This window comes from Anabrus simplex, chromosome 14 (genome assembly GCF_040414725.1).
Source record: "Anabrus simplex isolate iqAnaSimp1 chromosome 14, ASM4041472v1, whole genome shotgun sequence".
Taxonomy (NCBI): domain Eukaryota; kingdom Metazoa; phylum Arthropoda; class Insecta; order Orthoptera; family Tettigoniidae; genus Anabrus; species Anabrus simplex.
The window spans coordinates 96,748,518-96,770,553 of NC_090278.1; the positions used below are offsets into that span (position 1 = coordinate 96,748,518).

A 22,036-nucleotide genomic window follows, 5' to 3' on the forward strand; every position below is an offset into this window, starting at 1 on the left:
AAGTCATGTCTGTTGTTCCAGCAAGTCAAGTCGAAGCTTATACAAGTGGGGGACCTGGTACAGGTGCACCGAGAAGAGGACGTCCCCTGTGACTTGGTGCTGCTGGCATCCAGCGACCCTGAAGGACGATGTTTCGTCACAACAGCCAATCTCGATGGAGAAACGAATCTCAAGGTATTTTGCTTGTGTGTATCTGGTGGTAGATCTATGCAAGTGTCATAAAAAGTAAAATAGTAGTTTTTAAGTTAACTACATGGTGGTCAGTGTGGTTACTCAGTTCCTGTCTCATTGGGCACCGTGAGAATGTAGGAGAGGAGGTGGAATCATTACATTGCCTGCGCAAACCTCTTTCCAGTATTCATATGGAGTGAGGACATATGATGTTGTATGGGGATGTTAAACCTTGAATGGCCTTTTATTTGAGAGTAGGAGGCTACATGCCGACACCAGGTGATGTGATGTCACCAGGCCCCTCCAGAGGCCACACGACATCATGTATAGCCTCTTACCTATTGGCAGCTGGTATAGATGAGACCCTGCGCGGAGCGATGTATGGCTTATACATTCCTTCGGTAATACATACTGTGGACAGTACGGAAAGGGAATTGTTTGCTTGAATTTTTCATAGTGTATTAGACTATTAGTAGGATACATCCCCTGTCTGGGCAAGTCTTCTACGAAAGTAACCTAATTACAGAAGAAATAAAGTTTTGTACTGGTCAGAATGAGACAATATACTATACCTCCTTCACATAAGATAAATACACATTTCCAAAAGGGATCGTTTCTGAGTCAAGTTTGTTGGAACATCCACAATATTGCCTGCCTGTTGGAAGAGGAGACTAAGGACCCCAGCGTGGGCAGCTGATGTGTCGGGGTCCTCTAATCTAACCTCTCTTGGTCAACCCTTATTCTCATTCGACTTCAATGGCATTAGGTTTTCGAGGCCTAGGGAGTCTCTCATTTTCGCACACTTCATGGTCTTTCCCTTTCTTTTGTGAATACCATCATTCTTGCAAGTGTTGGACATCTTCCGTTTCTCTGATTATTCTTGGTAGAGGATGATTGGCTCTTAAAACAATAATCACCACCACCAGAACCAAGTTTTTTGTCGTGGTTACAGGTGAAAGAAATGGCCATGTTCATTATAGGAAAACAAGTTTTCAGTGGCAGTTTTTGTGTCTTCCTGCACATTTGTAGAAAAACCAGCCTTATTATGGCTTAGCTACCATGTGCATGATGCCATCTAGGCTGCCTGTGTGTCAATTTTGACATTCTGATATACTTTACAGATTCAAGTTTAAAAACTTTACAGATGGCAGAGAATTGTATCTCTGTGGCTGAGTTTTAATTTTGTCAAGTAAACACAAAATGTATTTTTTTTTTTTGCTAGGGGCTTTACGTCGCACCGACACAGATATTTCTTTTGGCGACGATGGGATAGGAAAGGTCTAGGAGTTGGAAGGAAGCGGCCCCAGGTACAGCCCCAGCATTTGCCTGGTGTGAAAATGGGAAACCACGGAAAACCATTTTCAGGGCTGCCGATAGTGAGATTCGAACCTACTATCTCCCGGATGCAAGCTCACAGCCGCGCGCCTCTACGCACACGGCCAACTCGCCCGGTACAAAATGTATTGGCATGCTGACAACAAATGACACACTCTTAGGTCTGAAGGCTAATGCACTCCTTAAATGAGTAAAACATAAACGTGTACAACACTCTGTATTCTGTTCTGAATGTGTGACTATCTCTACAGATTCTGCTGTGTCCCCGACTGCTGCGTTACTTCTCTCGTCCGGAGCAGCTGGCGAGCCTACGGGCGGAGTTGGAGTGCGAACAGCCTACGCCCGACCTCTACAAGTTCTACGGCAAGATCGAGATCTTCCCGGACCAAGAAGCTCTCGTGTCGAGTCCCTTGGTCCTTGGCGCAACTACCGACGACGACGGCGTGCGTAGCAGCCATTTCGAAGATGACGAGCAAAGCATCGGCGTTCGCCATCCCAGCATAACGTCTGGTAGTCTACGCGGCGTGACGGTAGTAACGGACCAGACGTTCCGCACCAGCCAAGGCACCATGGTGCGGAGGACTAGCGTCAGAAGTCTCCGCGCAAGTCTGAACAATAGAGAAGGTCCGTTCGGTAAAGTTCAAAGTGCTAACAATTTAACTCGTGAAGACAGTGTGGTGAGCAACGCTCCTCTCGGTAACTGCGTGTGGACAAACGGTAACGTGCCCATGAGGGGCTCAAAGCACTCGTCCGTTCTCGAGGGAGCTCCTTTGGGGCACAGTAGCTTGAAAAGCGTGAGACTTAGTCAAGTAGAAAACAGGGGCGACCCAGCCCGGAGGTTTTCCCTCGGACTGTCGGCACCCTTAGGCATCGAGAATCTTCTGTTGAGAGGTACAAGACTGAGGAACACCGAGTACATCTATGGTAAGTATTTCTGTGCTCTAATTCTCATTTCCATTTACTGCTTAAGGAAGGACTATACTGAAATCACAATTATCAGCCAGTTCTATCAATAACTGATGTGGCCTCTTGAAGTCTGAAACTCAGGTAAGTATTTAGGAGTTGCCTCTACTTCCAGCGATCTTGAGCGATGTTTTGCCAATTAACTCCGGCGATTTTACGGATGTCCTTGTCCCAGTGATCCGGTGGCCTTCCTCGCGGTCTCAGTTTATCTCTTGGGCTCCACTCTAGAACAACCTTGGTCCATTTGTTATCCCTTCTTCGGGCTACATGTCCTGCCCATTGCCACTTAAAGGTTGATATTCTCGTTATCATGTCAACGACATTTGTGACTGCTCTTATGTCATGGGCCCTCTTTCTATCTCTTCTGGTAAACCCAAGCATAGACCTCTCCATTCCTCTCTGAGCAGTTCTTAGTTTTCGTTTAGTGAACTCATTCATTGTCCAGGTCTCACAGACATAGGTCATGGCAGGGAGAATGCATTGGTTATGAACTTGCTTCTTTAGCTTTACTGACATGTTGGATTTGAAGGCGGTTGAGTATCGTCCAAATGCCTGCCATCCTAATATAAGTCAGGAAATTTTCCGAAGAATCAAATCTCCTTTCATGTTGATTTGTTGGCCAAGGTAGATGTATTTGCCAACATTTTCAATAGTTATTCTCTCTATCACTACATTTTCTGAAGCTGCCCACTTGTTATGCATGACCTTCGTCTTCGACAGATTAATCTTGAGGCCTCTTTACTGATAAACTAGTACAAGATCGTGTACTTGTGATTGCAGTTCTTCCTTATCATTAGCCAACAATACTATATCGTCCGCAAATCTCAAGTGATTCAGCCTCCTCCCATTGATTCTGATGCCTCGATCTTTCCACTGAATTTTGGACATTGCCATTTCTAAAACTGCAGACAAGAGCTTTGGCGAGATGGGGTCACCTTGTTTTACACCACGTTGAATGGGAAAATCTTCAGTTTTTTTACTGACACTAATAAAAGCAGAAGATGATTCGTAAATGCCCTTAAGTATGTTGATGTATTCTGCTTCTACTCCCTGTTCAGCTAAGGCCAAAAGGACAGATGAGTGGTTAACAGAATCAAATACCTTTTCAAAATCAACAAATGCTAAGCAGAGGGGCAGTTGGTATTCATTCATTTGGCTGATTACTTCCCGTAGAGCAAGTATGTGGTCAATGGTGCTAAAACCACTGCGGAAACCCGCCTGTTCAATGGGTTGGGCTAAGTCAAGAGTTGAGCTGATTCTATTAGTCGGGACCTTGGTAAAAACTTTGCACAGGACGGCCAATAGACTGATAGGATGATAGTTCATTATGTTGTGGATACTACCTTTTTTTGTGAAGTAAAATGATCTTTGCTTTGTTCCAAGATTTGGGAATTGATCCTCGTTGGAGAAAAGAAGTAAAAATTTTAGCCAATAATTAGCGGTTGCCTCCCCAGCAAGTTTCAGAATGCTAACTGTTAGTCCGTCATCTCCTGCAGCTGTATCCTTTTTCATATTATCTATAGCGCTTTTGACTTCGGAAGGTAGGACATATGAAGTTGAGCCAAGGATGGGCATAGTTGTAGTTTCTTCAGTTTTGCTGTATAATGAACTGTAGAAGTTTCTAATGAATTTTAGCAGTTCATCTTTATCAGTTATTCTACCATTTTCACCATCCATTGCTATTATTTGTGTCTTGCCTATGGTTAGCTGACCTTGAACTCCCTTTATTCTCAAGGCTTGATCTAGTATCTCTTCATTATGCTTCTTTACATCTGCTTTCATGTTTTACCTCAATGACTTACATAGCTTGGTGTACTCTACTCTATCAGTGTTAGTGTCAGTTTTCATCTCTCTCCTCTTCTTTAATAAGGCTCTTTGTTTCATCAGTGAATTTCTTAGATAAAAAATTTTTCTTGAGCTGTTGCAGTTAATACTTCAGGAAGATCATCTTCTTTGACATCAATCAGTTTTCTTTGAAGAGCTTGCTGGAATTCATCTTTGTTTGCCTCCAGATTTTTAAGATCAATTATTGTTCTCCTATCTTTCACTAGTTTTTGCCTCTCCATGCTCAATTTTTGCTCTTACTAATCAGTGATCACTACCCGTGTTGAACTTATTTAGTACTGAAACATCTTTAACAATATGAGGAGTGTTTGAGAATATGAAGTCAATTTCGTTGGTGACCTGAAAATTTGGGCATCTTCATACATTCTGCAAATTGGACCAGCCGTTCACTCCTTTCATTCCTGACATCAATGCCATACTTTGCCACGACGATATTGCCTTCTTTATATTTGCCAACCTTGGCATTAAAATCACCGATTATCAGTCTGAAGTGGCAATTCTTCCCTTTATCAATTGTCTTAATTAGATCCTCGTAGAATGATTCAATCTCATCATCAGGATGGCTTGATGTAGGTGCATAAACTTGAATAATTTAGATCTTGTACCTTTCTGATAGTCTCAGAACTAAACAAGCTATTCTACTGGAAGCTCCTTCAAGTGATGACACACTATCGATTATGCTTTTGTTGATCTAAAACCCAACTCTGTTAAGTTTTCCATCTGGCTCTCTAAAACAATAAAATAAATGTCCAGAATTTAGCCGCAAACAGCTTTCTCCTTTGCGACGCACCTCACTTAAGCCGACAATACTCCTATAAATGTTGTTTAACTCTTCATCTTCTTCCCCAATAATGACCGACAGTTTTAAGTGCATACTAGAAGAGAGTGGCTCTTGGCACTGCTGAATATGGGGTTGTGGGACAACAAGGTAGACCCCAACTGGAGAACCGATTGTGTTTTTTGGCTTTAATGGTACATATCATTATTTGACTTCAAGGTTTGAAGCTTAATCACCAGGCCTGTTTCAGTGACGGATTGCTGATCCTCCCGCACTGATCGGTTCGGTTTGCCCGCTAATATTTGGGAGGCTGACTACAGTGGTTTCACACTGTGTGATGGGATTGTCATATCTCTTACTTATGCAGTTTAACCGCCCCTGAAATATTGGCACAGAAATGGCTTACACACCAAAATAAACCAAAACTTGATGAGGCACATGGTGATATCATTCCTCTTTCCTGTGCAGCGCATTCAAAAGAGACTTTTAAGCCACATCTGCCTTTTGAAAGTTTTTAGAGTTAAAATACAGGTAAGCTTATAATATAAGAAGAAGAAGAAGAAGAAAAATTCTAGTGATATCGTCTGGCGAATGTCTAAAGGTAGAAGTGAACAAGTTCATTCAGATATTCAGAAACGATGAGCTGATATATATTAATTCTGAACCAGAAATTAATGTTCAGTGCAAATTACCAGAAAGTAACATTTGTAACATTTCTTAGAATTCAAAATTCTCCTCGCAAAACAGTTTTAATGTGATAGCCCATCGTAATAGTTGGTAATTTTTCAGAAATATGAGTTTAAGTATGAAAAATTTGAAATCAATAGCAGATATTAATTAAAATGTTGAAAATCTAAGCAATGCACTAAAACCAGAAATAGTACAAGTTATTCTTTTAATGCCTCTAACCCATATAATTAGGTTTCAAAGTAATAAACCAAAAATTATTACAGTTGGGACATTTTGAAAATGGACCAATTTTATAAACATTTGCTTTGTTTAGGCTTTCTTCATTAGAGCCACAGCAATCAACTGCGAAAATTAAAATAAATCTAAATTTCAGATATTTTCCTATAGCAAGTGCCCTCATAATATGGTCTTCCACAGATCAGGTGATTGAAGTCTTGATTTCAGGTCATAACTGAAGCATTCAAAGATAGCTTCTTCTGTTTTTACTGTTTCTTTTCCTGTATATTTCTCTGCCAGAATTTTGCAATAATTTGTTCTTAGACCATTATCTGCTTTTCAATTTTTTATCTTGTAATGAACATTTGGCTCTGTTGTTGATCTTCTGCTTATGAAAGCAAACAGTCCTTGAAGTTGCATTATGTCTGTTTTATCTTTCCAGTATTCTTCACATGATTTTGGCAATGCAGGATATGTTTGTGTTACATAATTTAATTCCTGTCCAGAGTCGCTGACAATGTGCTCTACTCCTCATTTGGGAAGATTGGGTCCATCAATATAAATGCTTGTCCAGCTGTTTGTGATGTTAGGAGGTGCAGGACCACAGGTGTGGTCAGAATTTAGTGGTGTCCTCATCTTCTGTATTGTCATTATCAGGTTATTTATCAGTACATGTGTGTGTGTGTTTCTCTACAGAGGGTGAATCTCTGAGTATGTTGTGCAGGAGGTGGTGGTAGCGATTATTGTTTCAAGAGAAAGTACAACTGGCATCCATCCTCTGTTAACACTAATCAGAGAGAAAAATTGAACTTAGAAAAATTAAGGTATCGGCAAAAGAAAGACAGGGCCACGAAGGGTGCAAAAATGAATGCTCAAATACCGTCGGGGTCAAAAAAAAGAACAGGGGTTGACCAAGGAAGGTGGGATTGGATTCTGGTACAATTAAGTGGAAGCAATGCCAGGAATCAGCTAAGAGGCTCGTGGTCGCCAATCCATGCTCCAGAGTTAAGATCCCTTGGGGCCTCTTTTAGCTGCCTCTTAGGACAAGCAGGGGATGCTGACCCCACCCACGGGGGGTATAGGTACAGGAGGGGGGAGCGCTGTGTGGCATCCAAGACAATTTTGTCAAGAAACCTCCACCAACTGTTGACCTACTTGAGCCTAGCACTATACAGTATGTTTCTTGATATAATGAGCAACGCACACACTTTGATGTGGGTTCCCTGTTGCCATCTCGCTGTTGTTACATGTACTGTAATACTGTGTTTCTTTCCAGGATGTGCTGTCTACACGGGTCAGGAAACCAAACTCGCACTCAACTCCAAACTGACGAGCAATAAGTTCTCTACTGTGGAGAAGTAAGTGATTCTTATTCTCGTAGTGTAGTTGGTTAGTTGACACATTGAACAGGAAGAATTATTATTATAGAGCAAGGAGATCAAAGAAGTAATCGTGAGGCTGTTGCCAGCCCCGTGCAGCCGTGTACAGAAAACTGCTTGTTATTGTAGTGTACAAGTTTCAGTGATGTTCGGGACAACACAAACACTCAGTCCCCAAGCCTACCCCAGCTAGGAATTGAACCCATGGCCACTACGCTGACCACGAGCCACACGATATGACTGTCTTGTACATGTTAAGATAGAATTCAGGGTGCAGTGTTTCTGTGTGAACAAGATCCTGAAGCAACAGTATTTCTGGACTAAGAAAATAATGTTAATTTCTCTTGTGTTTTAACAAGCAGAAGGTAACTAAAATTAGAAAGAAGCTCAGATAAAGTTTTCTGAGACAATGGAAGTCACTGCTTGCTGCTCTGTTCCAGGTCTATCAACAAGTTCCTGCTCTTCTTCCTGGTGCTCCTGATGGTCGAGGTGCTGGTGTGTCTTGGCCTGAAGTACCGCATGGAGAAGAAACATGCAGATCGTAAGTGTCCTCCGTTCTGTTCATACACCTTGTTTGTTCATTCCTGTGTTTGTCATAACCTTTCCTAGCATTCTGCTTATCCTATATCAAACTGAAGCTCTTTCAAGAATATGGACCACCATGATAGCAAAGAGATGCTGGTGAAGAGATAACAATGTGTAGATATGTAGTGTGCGCCCTTTCTTTCTTGTTCATTGTGTCTGATGTCTACATAATGAAACTGTAGTGGTAACTTACAAACAGCTAGAAATAAATTTGGTTGGATTCTTACCTTAAATGCTATGGAGATGGTTCAAATAAGGCTGAAGCAGTAAAACAAAATGTAGAACAAGAAAAATAAGTTTAATATTTTAACTGTGCAATGCAAGACGTATCAGATATTAAGCTGATAAGAATAGAACAGAGAGTGTTCACCACTTGTTAGCTTATCAGGTCATTTCTAATAGTCGGTCTGCCATTTATTTAGCTTTTACAGGTTACACATATGTTAATACCTTAATATTATGCTATGTTACATCAGTATATATACGAAAACCTTTACAGTATATACAATATAGCATTACCAAATGATTGCTGATGGAGCAGAAACAGTAAGATCCGGTTGTATAAAGACATCTGACTGGACATCAATTTAGAACCTAGTTCTGAAAATGAACCAAGATTACGACTTTGTCGTGTTGTATTAATTTGAACTTGGTTTATACCTGTGTAGTTCAAATGTAATCGGAGTTCATAAAAGTGGATGTTATTTATTTATTTATTTCGTATGGCATGAGGATTGGTTATTAACTATATTTATACATTTGAGCTCATCAATACCTGCATTGCTGCTAAAGCTGAATGTCCAGTTTTGTTAGCCAACTCACAGCTTCATCACTGGCCTCGTGGATATCCTTTATTGTCCCACTGAATCTTCGGAGTGGGCACTCTGTGACGATATGTTGAACGGTCTGAGGCACATCAGAGCAGTCGCAATAAGGATCGCTGGTAATCTTCCACTTGTGTTTCCAGAAGTTGCATCTGCCATGTTGAGTTCTGATCCGATTAAGTGATGACCAGATTTTTCTGGGTAAGTTGAAACCAGGAGGTTGCATAACTGGATCCGAAATTAGACCTAATCTGTCAGGGTTTGAAGCTGCCCACCCATAGCGCCAGGCAGTGTTAGTATGAAATTCATCTTGGACTAGCCTCTTTCCTAGTAACCAAGAAGGTTTCCTAGATTTCAGCCTGAGATCTTCACTTAGGCAGTCTTGATGTATTGGTAGAAGAGGATTGTCACAGCATTTAACCCATTCTGTCTTCAGTGCCATTTGTCTTCGGAGATGAGGAGGTGGAATATTTGAAAGAACTGGTAACCACTCCAAAGGTGTGGATTGGATGGTTCCTGATATAGCCCTCATTGTATCGTTTAACTGAGTGTCTATCTTCTTTGTATGGGCACTGTTGAGCCATACTGGGCAGCAGTATTCGGCTACTGGGTATACTAACGCAAGTGCTGTAGTTCGGAGGGTGGATGCAGATGGGCCCCAGCTTGTTCCTGTGAGTTTGTGCAGGATGTTATTGCGGGTTTTGATCTTGGCAGATGTTTTGCGTACATGTTCGCTGTAAGTCAAAAATCCGGCCTTGAATTAAGATCAGATAAAGATGTGCTGAGAAGTTTATGGATTTATTAAGAACTAATGCCTCAGTTGTGGTTTTCAGAGCTATCCGTGGTGTGTTTATATCTGATGTCCATGTGGTGGTGTTATCTTCTGAATACATTCTGTTACAAGCGATATTAAGTTCATATTTTTACTATATTTTTGTGCCCTAAGTGTCAGACATCTTGTTTTCCTACAATCCATCCATAGTAAACACTAGTCAGAGGGGCAATTTATTGTTCTTTCCTTATCCCTTTTTTTCTATCATTCTTACTGCCCTAAATGTCGGCCATTTTACACAGCCATGGAAACCACGATGCAGATGGGAACTCTACCCTACATTTTATGCGTTGCCTAGGCCACAGAACTTAAATTGTTTATTTACATCTTCTGCCCTTACTTAGTCAGCCATCTTTAGAGCGGGGTTTTCGTTGCTACACGTCCGTAGGTTTAACCTCATATTACCCTACACGTGACCCCTGGGTGGTGTTAAGAGAGCAACAACTTTGGCTGCTGGACCCTAAGCTCTTCTTTGTGGATATCCCAGCAATTCAGAGGATTCATTAACTCAATATGAGAAAGTGGATGTTGCAACACCGCAAAACAAATGAAATATGAAATAGCTTTGCCCGTTGGATAATACTTAAATGGTGGGATTGACCTGGCCGTGACTGTTGGCAAATGAATATCATTTGCAGCATGTATTAGAATTTCTTCATATGCTTTTCTTGCAGCAAACACAGGTGAAGGAAAAACGGATCTCCAACTTCCCTCAGTCAACTCTTGGTTTTTTTTCTCTGATCCCAACAGTATTATATTTGCAAAGCGTTGTGTCTTTCATTTTCACGGCTTTGTAGCCCTTCTCTTTCTTTTATTCATTCTTTGAAGAATCGATTAGTGTTAAGAAGGGGCGATTGACCAGTTGCACTGGGCTCGTTCGGTCTTGTGTGGTTTAATATCACATCACGATAAAAATGCTGTCATATACAGCCCGTCGCATGTCTGTTTTTCCTTTACGGTACCTGTTAGCTATGGCGATATTAAAAGTGTTAAATCATACATCTGGTCAGAGTGCTTTTATGAGCACAGCAGAGCGAATACGTAACTGTCAGGAAAAGGTGATAACATACAATAGAGGGTAATGTGATTGATCCACCTTTTTTCAAGTTTTTAATGTTGAAGGAAAAGGTGAAGCAACTCTGCATGTCATTAGCTAGCTCATGTTTCACACGTAGCACGGATCGAACTGAGCAGTCCCCAGCTGGCAAATGAAGCACGTTTGAATACAGTACATTTTCTTGAGAAGTACCTGGATCAATTTTTGGAATAGTCACCATGCTGAATTGTAATGTTCATAGAGGCTAGGTGTAGAAAACAGTGTTGTTCCATTTGAAAAACGAAGTTAATAACATTATCTCAGAGGATATTGACGCCATTCTATTTTGAACGGTCCATAGAATATGCTGAATAACCGTCTGTATCCCAGTAACAAGATAATGCAATATCGTAAGCAATTCATAGAGATTATGTTGTAGAATTATGTTTCACTGCATTATGAAAAGCGTAATATAGCTTATATATGGACAACAACTACAGCTAACAGTGTATTAGGTTAGTCTGTTGTGTATTTTCTTATGATTTATCGTAACAACACAGATAATTTTAAGTTCACAATCAGCTGTTCTGGTATCTCGAATAGAAAACAACTCGTTGAACTGAGACCAAACAATTTGATCAGAGAAATTTCTCCAGTCAAAGTTAATCCTAGTTCATTGTAAACTGATCTCAGGTTAACATTTATACAACAAAAAAAGTCCAAGTTTAGCATGAACTGAGATCAATTTTGTCACGGTTTATACAACCGGCCCTCAGAGGTGATAACTAGATCAACCTCATGCATATGTCCATCTCAGTAAGCGTTTTCATGGTTTCTGTTTACAAAACAGTAAACTAACACACCCTGTAGGTGACTAAATTTAATGTTGAAGTATTTTGAATAAATAGCCTCTGAAAACACAAACAAAGCTAGTTTTATCGTCCAGTCATATACATTTCATATGAATGTATTAATTTAATCAATCATAGATGTTTCGCCTTGAAAAATACATTCCCTGTAGTTCAGGTCACTGTGCCCTTAAGTGTGTTACTTTTCTTTTGTCAGCGCGAACTTCCCAAAATTGCGGAGTAAATAACTACATCCTAGTTACAAATTGCTGATAAGTAATGGCAACATTGTGTTCATATTGAAGAAAAGGATTAGGCTAGTTTTGATCAGCCCAACGGTGACCTTCCATTCATACCGCTTCGGGTCAAACTGTGTTCGGATTGTTGTATAACCTTTCTTTCTTAAAGGAATCGCTTAATGTGGTTATGGCAAATGAAGCCTACAGGTGGCAGATTCTTGTTTAATACAAAGAGTACCAACCTCTTGATATCTCGTGAACCTATTTCTTTTTTCATTGGTCTAAGGTAAGCAAATTTAATATTCAGATTTTTATTTATTGGAGTAGTTATTGGCTCGTTTATAGTCTTCCCTAGATAATATCTACCAAGCAGCTTAGTCTTTTTTTTTTAGGCATGGAGCCGTCACATCAATGAGCGTGAAACAACATTTACTTCTGGGTTGTGCACTTGTTTAGAAAACTGTCGCAGGCATAAATTTGTTGGAATGTCTGCACAACAAGAATGTACACAACAAGTGCACCTTCATTGTTTTGGATTTCATAGCCGGGACTAACAAAATTCAAATTTGTCAGGTCAGCGTTGACCTGAAACAATGAGGATCGGGCCATCAGAATTCACTGCCGCAGGGAATGTGTTAGTGTTTAGTGAATTGAGATATTTTAAAAACTATTTAGTTCTTGACGACTGTTGGTGGCCATGATCATTAAAGCATCAAGTCTGTAAGATCTAACGCCATGGTTAGCCAGTTCGAGTCCCGTTGGTGGAAAACAAATTACACCATCAGAATGTTGGCCGGCAGGGTAGGAGAGGTAGGTGCACAGCATGCCTGCCTCATACCTAGAAGCCCCAGGTTCGATTCCTGGTCAGGTAAGGGTTGTTCGAGGTCCAGTCAGCCTCTGTGTTTACAATTGAGGAGCCATCTGAGATAGCAGCCCCAGTCTAAAAAGCAAAGAATAACGGCAGAGAGGATTCGTCGTGCCACCCACATACCACTTCTTAATCTGCGTACCTCCAGGCTGGAGCAGCTGTCAACCCTTCGGATCTGTGCACTGTGGAGTTTGAATTTTTTTAGATTGCATGCCAAAAGCCTGGATTAAATTCCATATCTCTCCACAGAGTTCATATGGAGTAAGGACATAGGATGCTGTTCACAGCAGATGAGGACGCTAAGCCTTGAGCAGATCCCCGTGGTGTTTTGCAACTGGAGTAGACTATGTGCTGACACCAGATTTCACTCTTTCTTCTTCTTCTACCACCTTTCCCACATCTGTGGGGTCATGGGTGTGAACTGTGTCACACGTGGATTTGGCCATGTTTTAGGCTGGATGCCCTTCCTGACACCAACCCTATATGTAGGGATGTAGTCACTATTGCGTGTTTCTCTGGTGGTTGGTAGTGTTGTGCGTTGTCTGAATATGAAGAGGAAAGTGTTGGGACAAACACAAACACCCAGTTCCTGGGCCAGAAGAATTAATCAGACACGATTAAAATCTCCGACCTGGTCGGGAATTGAACCTGGCACTCTCTGAATGGAAGGCCTCAATGCTGACCATTCAGCCAGTGAGTCAGACCAAATTTCACACTCTCTCTCCCACATTAAATAAAAGTACTTCAACACACGTAAATTCACAACAATAACAAAAGTTTAAAAACCTTTAGAATTTAAAAATTGGACAGTACTGATAAGTGTGTTTCACTTTCCTTATTAAAGCAGAATTTGTTTTGTGAAAATGAATTGTAATTGAGAAGTTGTGTGGATCAATTCCCTATCAGTGGCTGCAATCATGTTTATCAGAGAATATTGTACACCATGTCCTCATTTCCTTTTGGTTAACTTTTTCAGTCCTAAATGACTTATATAGATAGGAACAGGGAAAGGAATGATGGTATGAACACAGTGACTAGACAGTGTGGGGAGAGGAGATGAGGCCAGTGTGCTCTCTCCTCATCAATTCTAATTCGTCTGAACCCTCGACGTCTCCTCTTTCCACACTGGATTTAGAGACTTTGATGTTCTTTTAACTTCAAATAACAACTGCTCTAAGAGAAAACTCCATCTAAAGTCAGTTTCTGTTACAGAGCTTGCCCTCTTCACCAGCAACGAGATACCAGAAGTGACAGCTGCTGGCATCATCCAGGATCTCTTATCTTTCTTCATCCTCTACAACTACATCATACCTATCTCGTTATACGTGACAATAGGTGAGTGAAATCTGTTTGGATGTAAAACCTTGCATTGTTTACGTTAAATCCCTGACCCCTTCAGAGCTAGTGGGTCTTAAGTTCTTATTAAACAAGCCAAATTATGCACATACGTGCAGATATTTTTCATAAGAAATAGGAAAATTCCCTCATTTTTGGCAAAAATTAGGGAAACAAATACTTTTTCAGAAAAATGAAATTCCTCATCCGTATTCCACTTGAACTAAGAGATGGTTATTTGTATTATAAAAGACACTAAATTATACGAAAATTAAATTAGTATACAGTTTTATGAATAAATTGTAGTTTAAATTTACATCTTTACATCGCTGACGATGCCAGGATGACTAACAGTGTCAGCCTTCTCGCATAACACACAACGACCGTTATGATGCACTACCTGCCAATTACACACATTCTCCCACTTCTTTAAATGTACATGTCATGATATGTTTCTCTTTGGTGCAAGAAAGGAGTATGAAAGAGAAATCAGGGGAAAGAGACCAGTGGGCAGACCTAGGGAAAAATGGACAGATTTAGTGAAGAAGGATGTAGAGGAGAGAGGTCAGGATTGGAAGCGGATTGTGAACGAAGAATGGTTCATGGACAGAACAAAATGGAAGGGGCTCGTATATCACACCTGGGAAACTGGAGTTGGTCAGTGATGATGATGATGATGATGATGATGATGATGATGGATTATCTCCAGTAATGGGAAGAGTAGAAATTACAGTTACTTGAGAAATATTTTACTCATATTCTAATTACACATTACTTTTACAACAAGTAACCAGTAAAATTAGAATTACTTCACATAACTGCTGTCTTACGATCACAGACATTCTTTTTGCATGGGGCTGAAATGATTCCAAAGTTCACAAAGATGTTACTTCATTTTGTGTGCTCTTAATTTTTTTAGCTCTCATCAGTACGTGAGAAGAGCCTCCATGGCTCAGACGGCAGCGCGTCAGCCTCTCACCGCTGGATACCGTGGTTCAAATCCCGGTCACTCCATGTGAGATTTGTGCTGGACAAAGCGGAGGCGGGACAGGTTTTTCTCCGGGTACTCTGGTTTTCCCTGTCATATTTCATTCCAGCAACACTCTCCATTCTCATTTCATAGCATCTATCATTCATTAATAAATCACTTTGGGAGTGGCGACCCCATCGTACTAACAGCCTATATCTGCTTCATTCATTCCATCCCTGACCCGGTCAATGACTGGAAAACAGGTTGTAGGTTTTCATTTTCAGTACGTGAGACTGAGCACGATATTCTGTATTTGATTTCTAGCATTTCAAATAAGTTGCCATTTACTTTGCAAAATTATTGGTTCTTAAAATTCTCATTGCTAAGCCAAAGTACATGTGTTTAGTTTTAACCCAGGAGAACTCGCACGGATATTTTTTCGCTAGAACTCGCGCGCGGTCTTTTCGACTGCACAGAATCCATGGGCCATTATTTAATGCACAAATTATTTTTTCGAACACAATACACCGAAACGTCATATCATAGCTTTATTACACAAATGTATGTCTAATCAGCTGAGAAAATATTCTACAAGACACAAAATAAAGACATATTCATTTCAATTGACTACTTTGAACATCTGTCCGTCAGAACTTATGGCTACCGATGTTTAAAAATTGAACTCTGGAAATGTAAAATGCAAACAATAATAAACATTAAAGAATGAAAACCCACTCAAGTCCCAATGCACCAGTCATTAGTAATTTTCATCACCTATGGCTGCTTCAAAACAAATCTCGGAAATAAACACTGAGTGCATTACAGGAAAACCGTTCAGAACTTGCCATATCTCACAAATGCTGAAGAATTTAGTCATCACCCCCCTCCTCCTGTACGATTTCAACACTTTTCTTCGCGCACTGGACACATGATGGCCATTTGTGCTCTTTACATATGAAACGTGAACATGAAACGCATTTAGTTTTGGTTTTCCGATTCTTCTTTCTGTCACAATAAGCACAGCGACCATTGTCTGTCTGATTTACAGTTTGGTGACGTTGGTCCTCTTTTTCAATAACCAAAATCCTACGCAAAGGTATCTTTATGGAACACAAACAAAAGAACAACGCCAAACGCAAGACCTCGCGCGCGGTGGAAAAGACCGCAACTTCCGTCGAGGTCAGAGTTTCGTCCTCCCGGTAACAATGGACAACAAATTTAGATTAACTGTTACTGCACTAGCGTTGTCAACTCTCCAGCGAAGGATAAGAGAAGCAAGCGCAAGACGAGACTACAAGTGAATAAATGAATGTGCGGTCGAAAAGACCGCGCGGCGAGTCCTCACGGGTTAAGAACATCCCCACCAGTGATGGATATTGTAGGATAAGATAAACGTGTTTGGAAATACTGGAAATACATGGAGCAATGGTGAAGCTACTGGTATTGCTATAGTAGTCCTCTTAATCATCAATTGTTCCCCTGCTTCTGCTTCAATGCAACAATCACAATTCTATTTCAAGTAAATTATGAGTAAAAATTACATTTTGCTAAAGGTAACAATTACAAGTAAAATTACTCAGAAGCATTCGTTACAAGTAATTTGGTTACTTCCGAACTCTCATTATTAGTATCAGATTCAGAAAATTCGGAGAACATGAACATGATTATATAAAACACACACCCTGACACTACATCTGTTCAGTCCCCAGATGAGCATAGGCTTCCCACGATATCTCTGTTTACACTTTCCTATATCCCTGTATGTTAGTCTCTGCCAATTTTTGAACTTTAAGTCACAATTCATACATTTTCTTGGGCATATTACATAAATAATGTAAGTCTATGTACAGTAGTTTTATTCCGACCTCTGTTGCTTCAAAACAAATTCCTTAAGTTTTCATTTGACATTTCATCCTCTCTTTCTAATCATGATGTTGACAAGTCCTATCTCAGGTGCCTCTTTTTGTCTTATCCTTTATCTCATACTTGGTCAACCTGTAAAGTAAGACCCTATTTACTGTATAAATGTGCAGTGTGATTCTCAGATATGTTTTGCCATTACAGGCTCTGTAGTGAAAGTTCCATCCTGTGCCTAACCTCAAAATAGTGCTGAGCCTCTAAAAACACAGCATATTATTGCTAGGAGAAGACAGGGTGGGGACTACTGATGTCTTGGCTTATATTTTATACAACATTACACATATTGGTCTTCTTGTAGTCTTCCCCATTTCTCTTTTCTCTATTTCCTATTTGTACTCTAAAAGTGTACATAATGAACAGAGAACATACTGAAGACACCTTGTAAGAGGATAGAAACATACAAAATTTGCGTACAGTTATTTCTTTCCTTTTCCAGTACATGCATTTTCATACTAATGAATCCTTAGGATTTCATTTCTTCTGTGACTGCTTCATCTCCCGGTCCTGATAATGTATCGTACCAGATGCTTAAATTATTACCACTTAGAGCTAGGAAAGTATTATTAGGAATGTATAATGACATCTTTCAAAATGTTATTACGCCACCTACGTGGAATGAATTTTTTCTTATTCCTATTCTTAAAAATAGGCAATTACCCTCTGAACCGAACAATTACTGCGGTATAGTGTTAGGTTCATGTATCCGCAAAGTCTTTTTTAAAATTTTACTTCGGAGAATTATATGGGCATTGGAGTATTATAGTCTAACGCCGCAATATCAGTATGCCTTTTTTTAAGGGACGTAGTTCATACGATGCGTTTAATATGTTCATTATCGACTTGTTACTAGCGCGTCATAGGAAACATAGCACGATTGCAGCGTTTCTAGATATCCAACGAGCCTACGACTCTGTACCACTGAATATCCTATGGGATAAACTTGCATCTCTTAAAATACCTGTGGGGATTATTAGCATTGTTAGACAACTACTTGCATATCGAACATTGTACTTTAAAACATCACAATATGCAATACAACCACGTCAGGTGAGTACAGGTTTGCCTCAGGGAGATATACTGAGTGGCATTCTTTTTGCTATATTTATGAAGGACTTTGAAACAGTCATTCTCCGTTATGCTCGTATACAGGCGTTCGAAGATGATTTTTTATTTATTATACGCACAAGAATTTACAGGTTTGTAGACAGCATATTATATATACGCTTAGAGAGGCCATAACATGGTTGGATGATCATGGACTTCATCTTTCTATTGCTAAATGTCGAGCGATGATCTTCACACACCATCATACCTATGATCGCTCACCGATTTCTTTTGATGCTTATGAAATACCCATAGTTAGTCAACATAAATATCTAGGATTATTTATAGATCATAAGCTTGCATGGAAGCAGCATTTTCTCTACTTATGCTCGAAAAGTGATCAGTATATACAGATAATAAAATCTGTCACCCGTAGACACTGGGGAGCTGACCCGTGTGTGGCAATATCATTGTACAAGTCCACTATAAGATCGATACTGGACTATGGAGCACATATCTTTGACTTGGCAGCGAGTGCGAACTTGAATACTCATAAGTCAATATCAAGCGCTACGCACATGTATAGGAGCTCTGAAATCAACACCTACAAATGCACTTTTGGTGGAATCTTGCTAACCTCCCTTACATGTGCGTAAAAAAATGCTTGCTATGCAATATTTACTTTTAAAAATTTCTCTTATGAGGCACCCTTTAATCTCGAAATTGCAGCTCCTCCACGAGTATTATTCCATACGGCGTCAAAGTTTGCGAAGCCTGCCTGCTTTATATCATGCCTTCGATGCGTTAAAATCAATCCAAGGTACAGTACTGCAAAGTGTAACTTTAATGCTCTATACTTTACCGTATTCTGTTCTCCATTATCGGCCACTGATAATCCAGCCTACCCGCAGTAGCTATAATGCTGTCATTCGTGCACAGGAGCCAGATCATTTGCCTGCTAAAAGGTTGAAACTTTCTGGTATCTCTCCAAGCATAGATATATACACAGATGGGGCTAAGAATACCACTGGAGTTGGAGCCGCTTTCTGTATACCTTCAATACATGTTAAGAAACAATATGGTTTACCTAGTGATTACATTTGTTTGTTTTAATCTTGTCAATCTTATGTTAATTTTAAGGACACTTCCTCTAAAGCATTACTTTGTCAATTTTATACATTTTTCATCTAAACAGTGTTATGTGGCTGAAGATGTTGATAATATACGAAACATGTACCACTTTTGACCATTAAAAATTGCCTTAAGCAATCATTGTATCGACTAGGTGGAAAATAAATACTTAATTGTGAATTTACCTAGTGATGTTTCGATCTTTACCGCAGAATTATTCGCTATCCAACAAGCTTTACTCTTTGTTCAGTGGCATGACTATAAGCGAGTTATGATATATACGGATGCGCTGAGTGCTTTACAGTCTCTGATCTCCTATGCTCTATCTTATAACTGGTATGTATATAACGTTAAAAGTCTTCTCTATATGCTTGATAATTCCGGTATTTATATAACATTAGTCTGGTTGCCCGGACATATGGGTATTTTGAGTAATGAACAAACAGATTTCCTTGCAAAACAAGCTTCTCGCCTCCCTGTACCGAATTCTAATATAGTTCCTTCGTCCGATTATGTAACTGTAATTAAACACTGCGCGTAATGAATGGTGCCAGACTGCACAAGTCAAAGGTACCTTTTATTATCAACTACAAACATCTATACCGGTAAAACCATGGTTTATGAGAGGATCATATTCCAGAAGACATATTACGAACATCATTAGGTTGCGTTTTAATCATGCCCTTACGCCCCAATACAAATTTCGGTTCTATTTGACGCAGGACCCAAACTGTTCGTGTGGTGCTCGTGATGGAGATGCGAATCATCTACTTTTTCAGTGTCCTCTATATGTCAATCCGCGTAGGAAGCTTATCAGTAGTCTCATGCGACTCAAGCAGGTTTTTCCAATCAGTGTTTCTTGTTTGCTATGTAATCCTTCTGCTAAGATCATTAAAGTTCTAAATACATTTTTGGATGATGCAAATATTGCGTTATAAGTCTCTATGTGGTGTATGGTGGATCATATTCAGATACTACTGATTCCATTGGGGTGGTTCATCATATTTTTGGAGTGCTCAGTGATAGTGATTTAGTGGTGTGCATCCCATCAAAATGACGACTTGTTATGGACTAAAGTGTTCGCTTGTATTAATGTTATTCAGCACTTAAAGGATTTTAGAATGGGTGAAATTACCACGGTAAAAGTCCACAGCTCATCACCAACAACAACAACAACAACAACTTCTGTGACTGTCCTATGCTTCTTATCTTCTACTACTTGTATAAAATATCTCATCTTGTTTCTCTGTTCTCCTGTGTTGATTCACCTTCCTCCTATCTTACATGAAGACAAACATTTTTCAAGGATCATGACAGTGTTTTCCAGGCTTATAGGCCGCAGTCCAGGAGCATGTGATGGTCCCGATGTTCCACTGAACACTACACTCGGCATTATTCAGGGTACTTGTCGGATGCTAATTAATTTATTATTTAACCACCTATGCATTCAATACATTATAGTCTTATATGTCCGACGCGTTGGCTGAATGGTCAACGTACTGGCCTTCGGTTCAGAGGGTCCCGGGTTTGATTCCCGGCCGGGTCGGGGATTTTAACCTTAATTGGTTAATTCCATTGGCTCAGGGGCTGGGTGTTTGTGCTCTACCCAACATCCCTGCAACTCACACACAACACACAACACTATGCTCCACCACAATAACACGCAGTTACCTTCACATGGCAGATGCCCTCCACCCTCATCGGAGGGTCTGCCTTACAAGGGCTGCACTCGGCTAGAAATAGCCACACAAAATTATTATAGTCTTATATAATTAGGATTTTATTCTTATTACCTTAAGAAATGTGAGGCATGTTTCGCCTTTCATTGAAGGCATCTTCAGTCATTTACCTCCTCAAGGTTATATCAGGCACCTGATTTATAATTAAAATATAATTATTAAGATTTAATATTAACATACTTAAAATAGGCGCAGTCTAAAGGAAAATTGAGTAACTATTTTTGGTATTATTGTGAATAACAACAATAATAACCGTTAGCTGTTGATAAATAGTTGTGTCAAGGATACATAGTACAGGGCTTAGTAGCAGTGGTTTATTTTGAGTTTTTAAATATTTTAAATACCGGTATTTTCCTAACATTCGGAAAAATGTAATATTTAAAAACTCAAAATAGACCACTGCTACTAAGCCCTGTACTACGTACCCTTGACACAACTATTTATCAACAGCTAAAGGTTATTATTGTTGTTATTCACAATAGTACCAAAAATTGTCTATTCAATCTTTCTTTTTGACTGCTCCTATTTTAAGTTTGTACAAGTTAAGATACTCCAATCAAGTTGTTGACTTATGCCAAATGTTAAATCAACAGTTTACTTATTGCACGCCAAAAATCTCGCACCTGAGACTTCAACCAGATAGTTTTTCTATTTTTACAACTTTACTTTGAATAAGGTCTCAATTAACATTCTCATATTGCTGGAATGTTTTTCCTAACATTCCGAAAAATTGTAATATTTAAAAATTCAAAACAGACCACTGCTACTAAACACTGTACTATGTATCTTTGTCACAACTATTAATCAACAGCCAACGGCTGTTATTGTTGTTATTCACAGTAATATCAAAAATAGTTATTCATTTTTCCTTTAGACTGCTTCTATTTTAAGTACTGTATGTTAATGAAAATGAAAACCTATAACCTGTTTTCCAGTCTTTGACCGGGTCAGGGATGTGATGAATGAATCATATATAGGCTATTATTACGATGGGATCGCCACTCCCAAAGTGATTTATTAATGAATGATAGATGGCATGAAATGAGAATGGAGAGTGTTGCTGGAATGAAAGATGACAGGGAAAACCGGAGTACCCGGAGAAAAACCTGTCCCGCCTCCGCTTTGTCCAGCACAAATCTCACATGGAGTAACCGGGATTTGAACCACGGTACCCAGCGGTGAAAGGCCACGCGCTGCCGTCTGAGCCACGGAGGCTCTACAGTATGTTAATATTAAATCTTAATAATTATAAATCAGGTGCCTGATTTAACCTTGACAAGATACAATG

General features: G+C 39.7%; 2 protein-coding genes across 9 annotated transcripts in view; one reads left to right on the plus strand and one right to left on the minus strand.

The window, feature by feature from the left end:
• The window catches only part of LOC136885533 (phospholipid-transporting ATPase IF), a 266,970-nt gene that overhangs the window by 215,163 nt on the left and 29,771 nt on the right, over positions 1 to 22,036 (plus strand). For all 6 annotated transcript variants that reach the window (XR_010861552.2, XM_067158138.2, XM_067158139.2 and 3 more), the window contains exons 5-9: positions 22 to 174; positions 1,758 to 2,430; positions 7,275 to 7,356; positions 7,818 to 7,918; positions 13,822 to 13,944. Coding sequence is in view for 5 of the 6 variants with exons in the window: in XM_067158138.2 (XP_067014239.2) it covers positions 22 to 174; positions 1,758 to 2,430; positions 7,275 to 7,356; positions 7,818 to 7,918; positions 13,822 to 13,944 (1,132 nt within the window). In the remaining variant the exon portion in view is untranslated. The remainder of the gene's footprint in view (positions 1 to 21; positions 175 to 1,757; positions 2,431 to 7,274; positions 7,357 to 7,817; positions 7,919 to 13,821; positions 13,945 to 22,036) is intronic.
• Positions 1 to 22,036, minus strand: part of LOC136885536 (2-oxoglutarate dehydrogenase complex component E1) — a 149,438-nt gene that overhangs the window by 71,066 nt on the left and 56,336 nt on the right. The window lies entirely within an intron of this gene.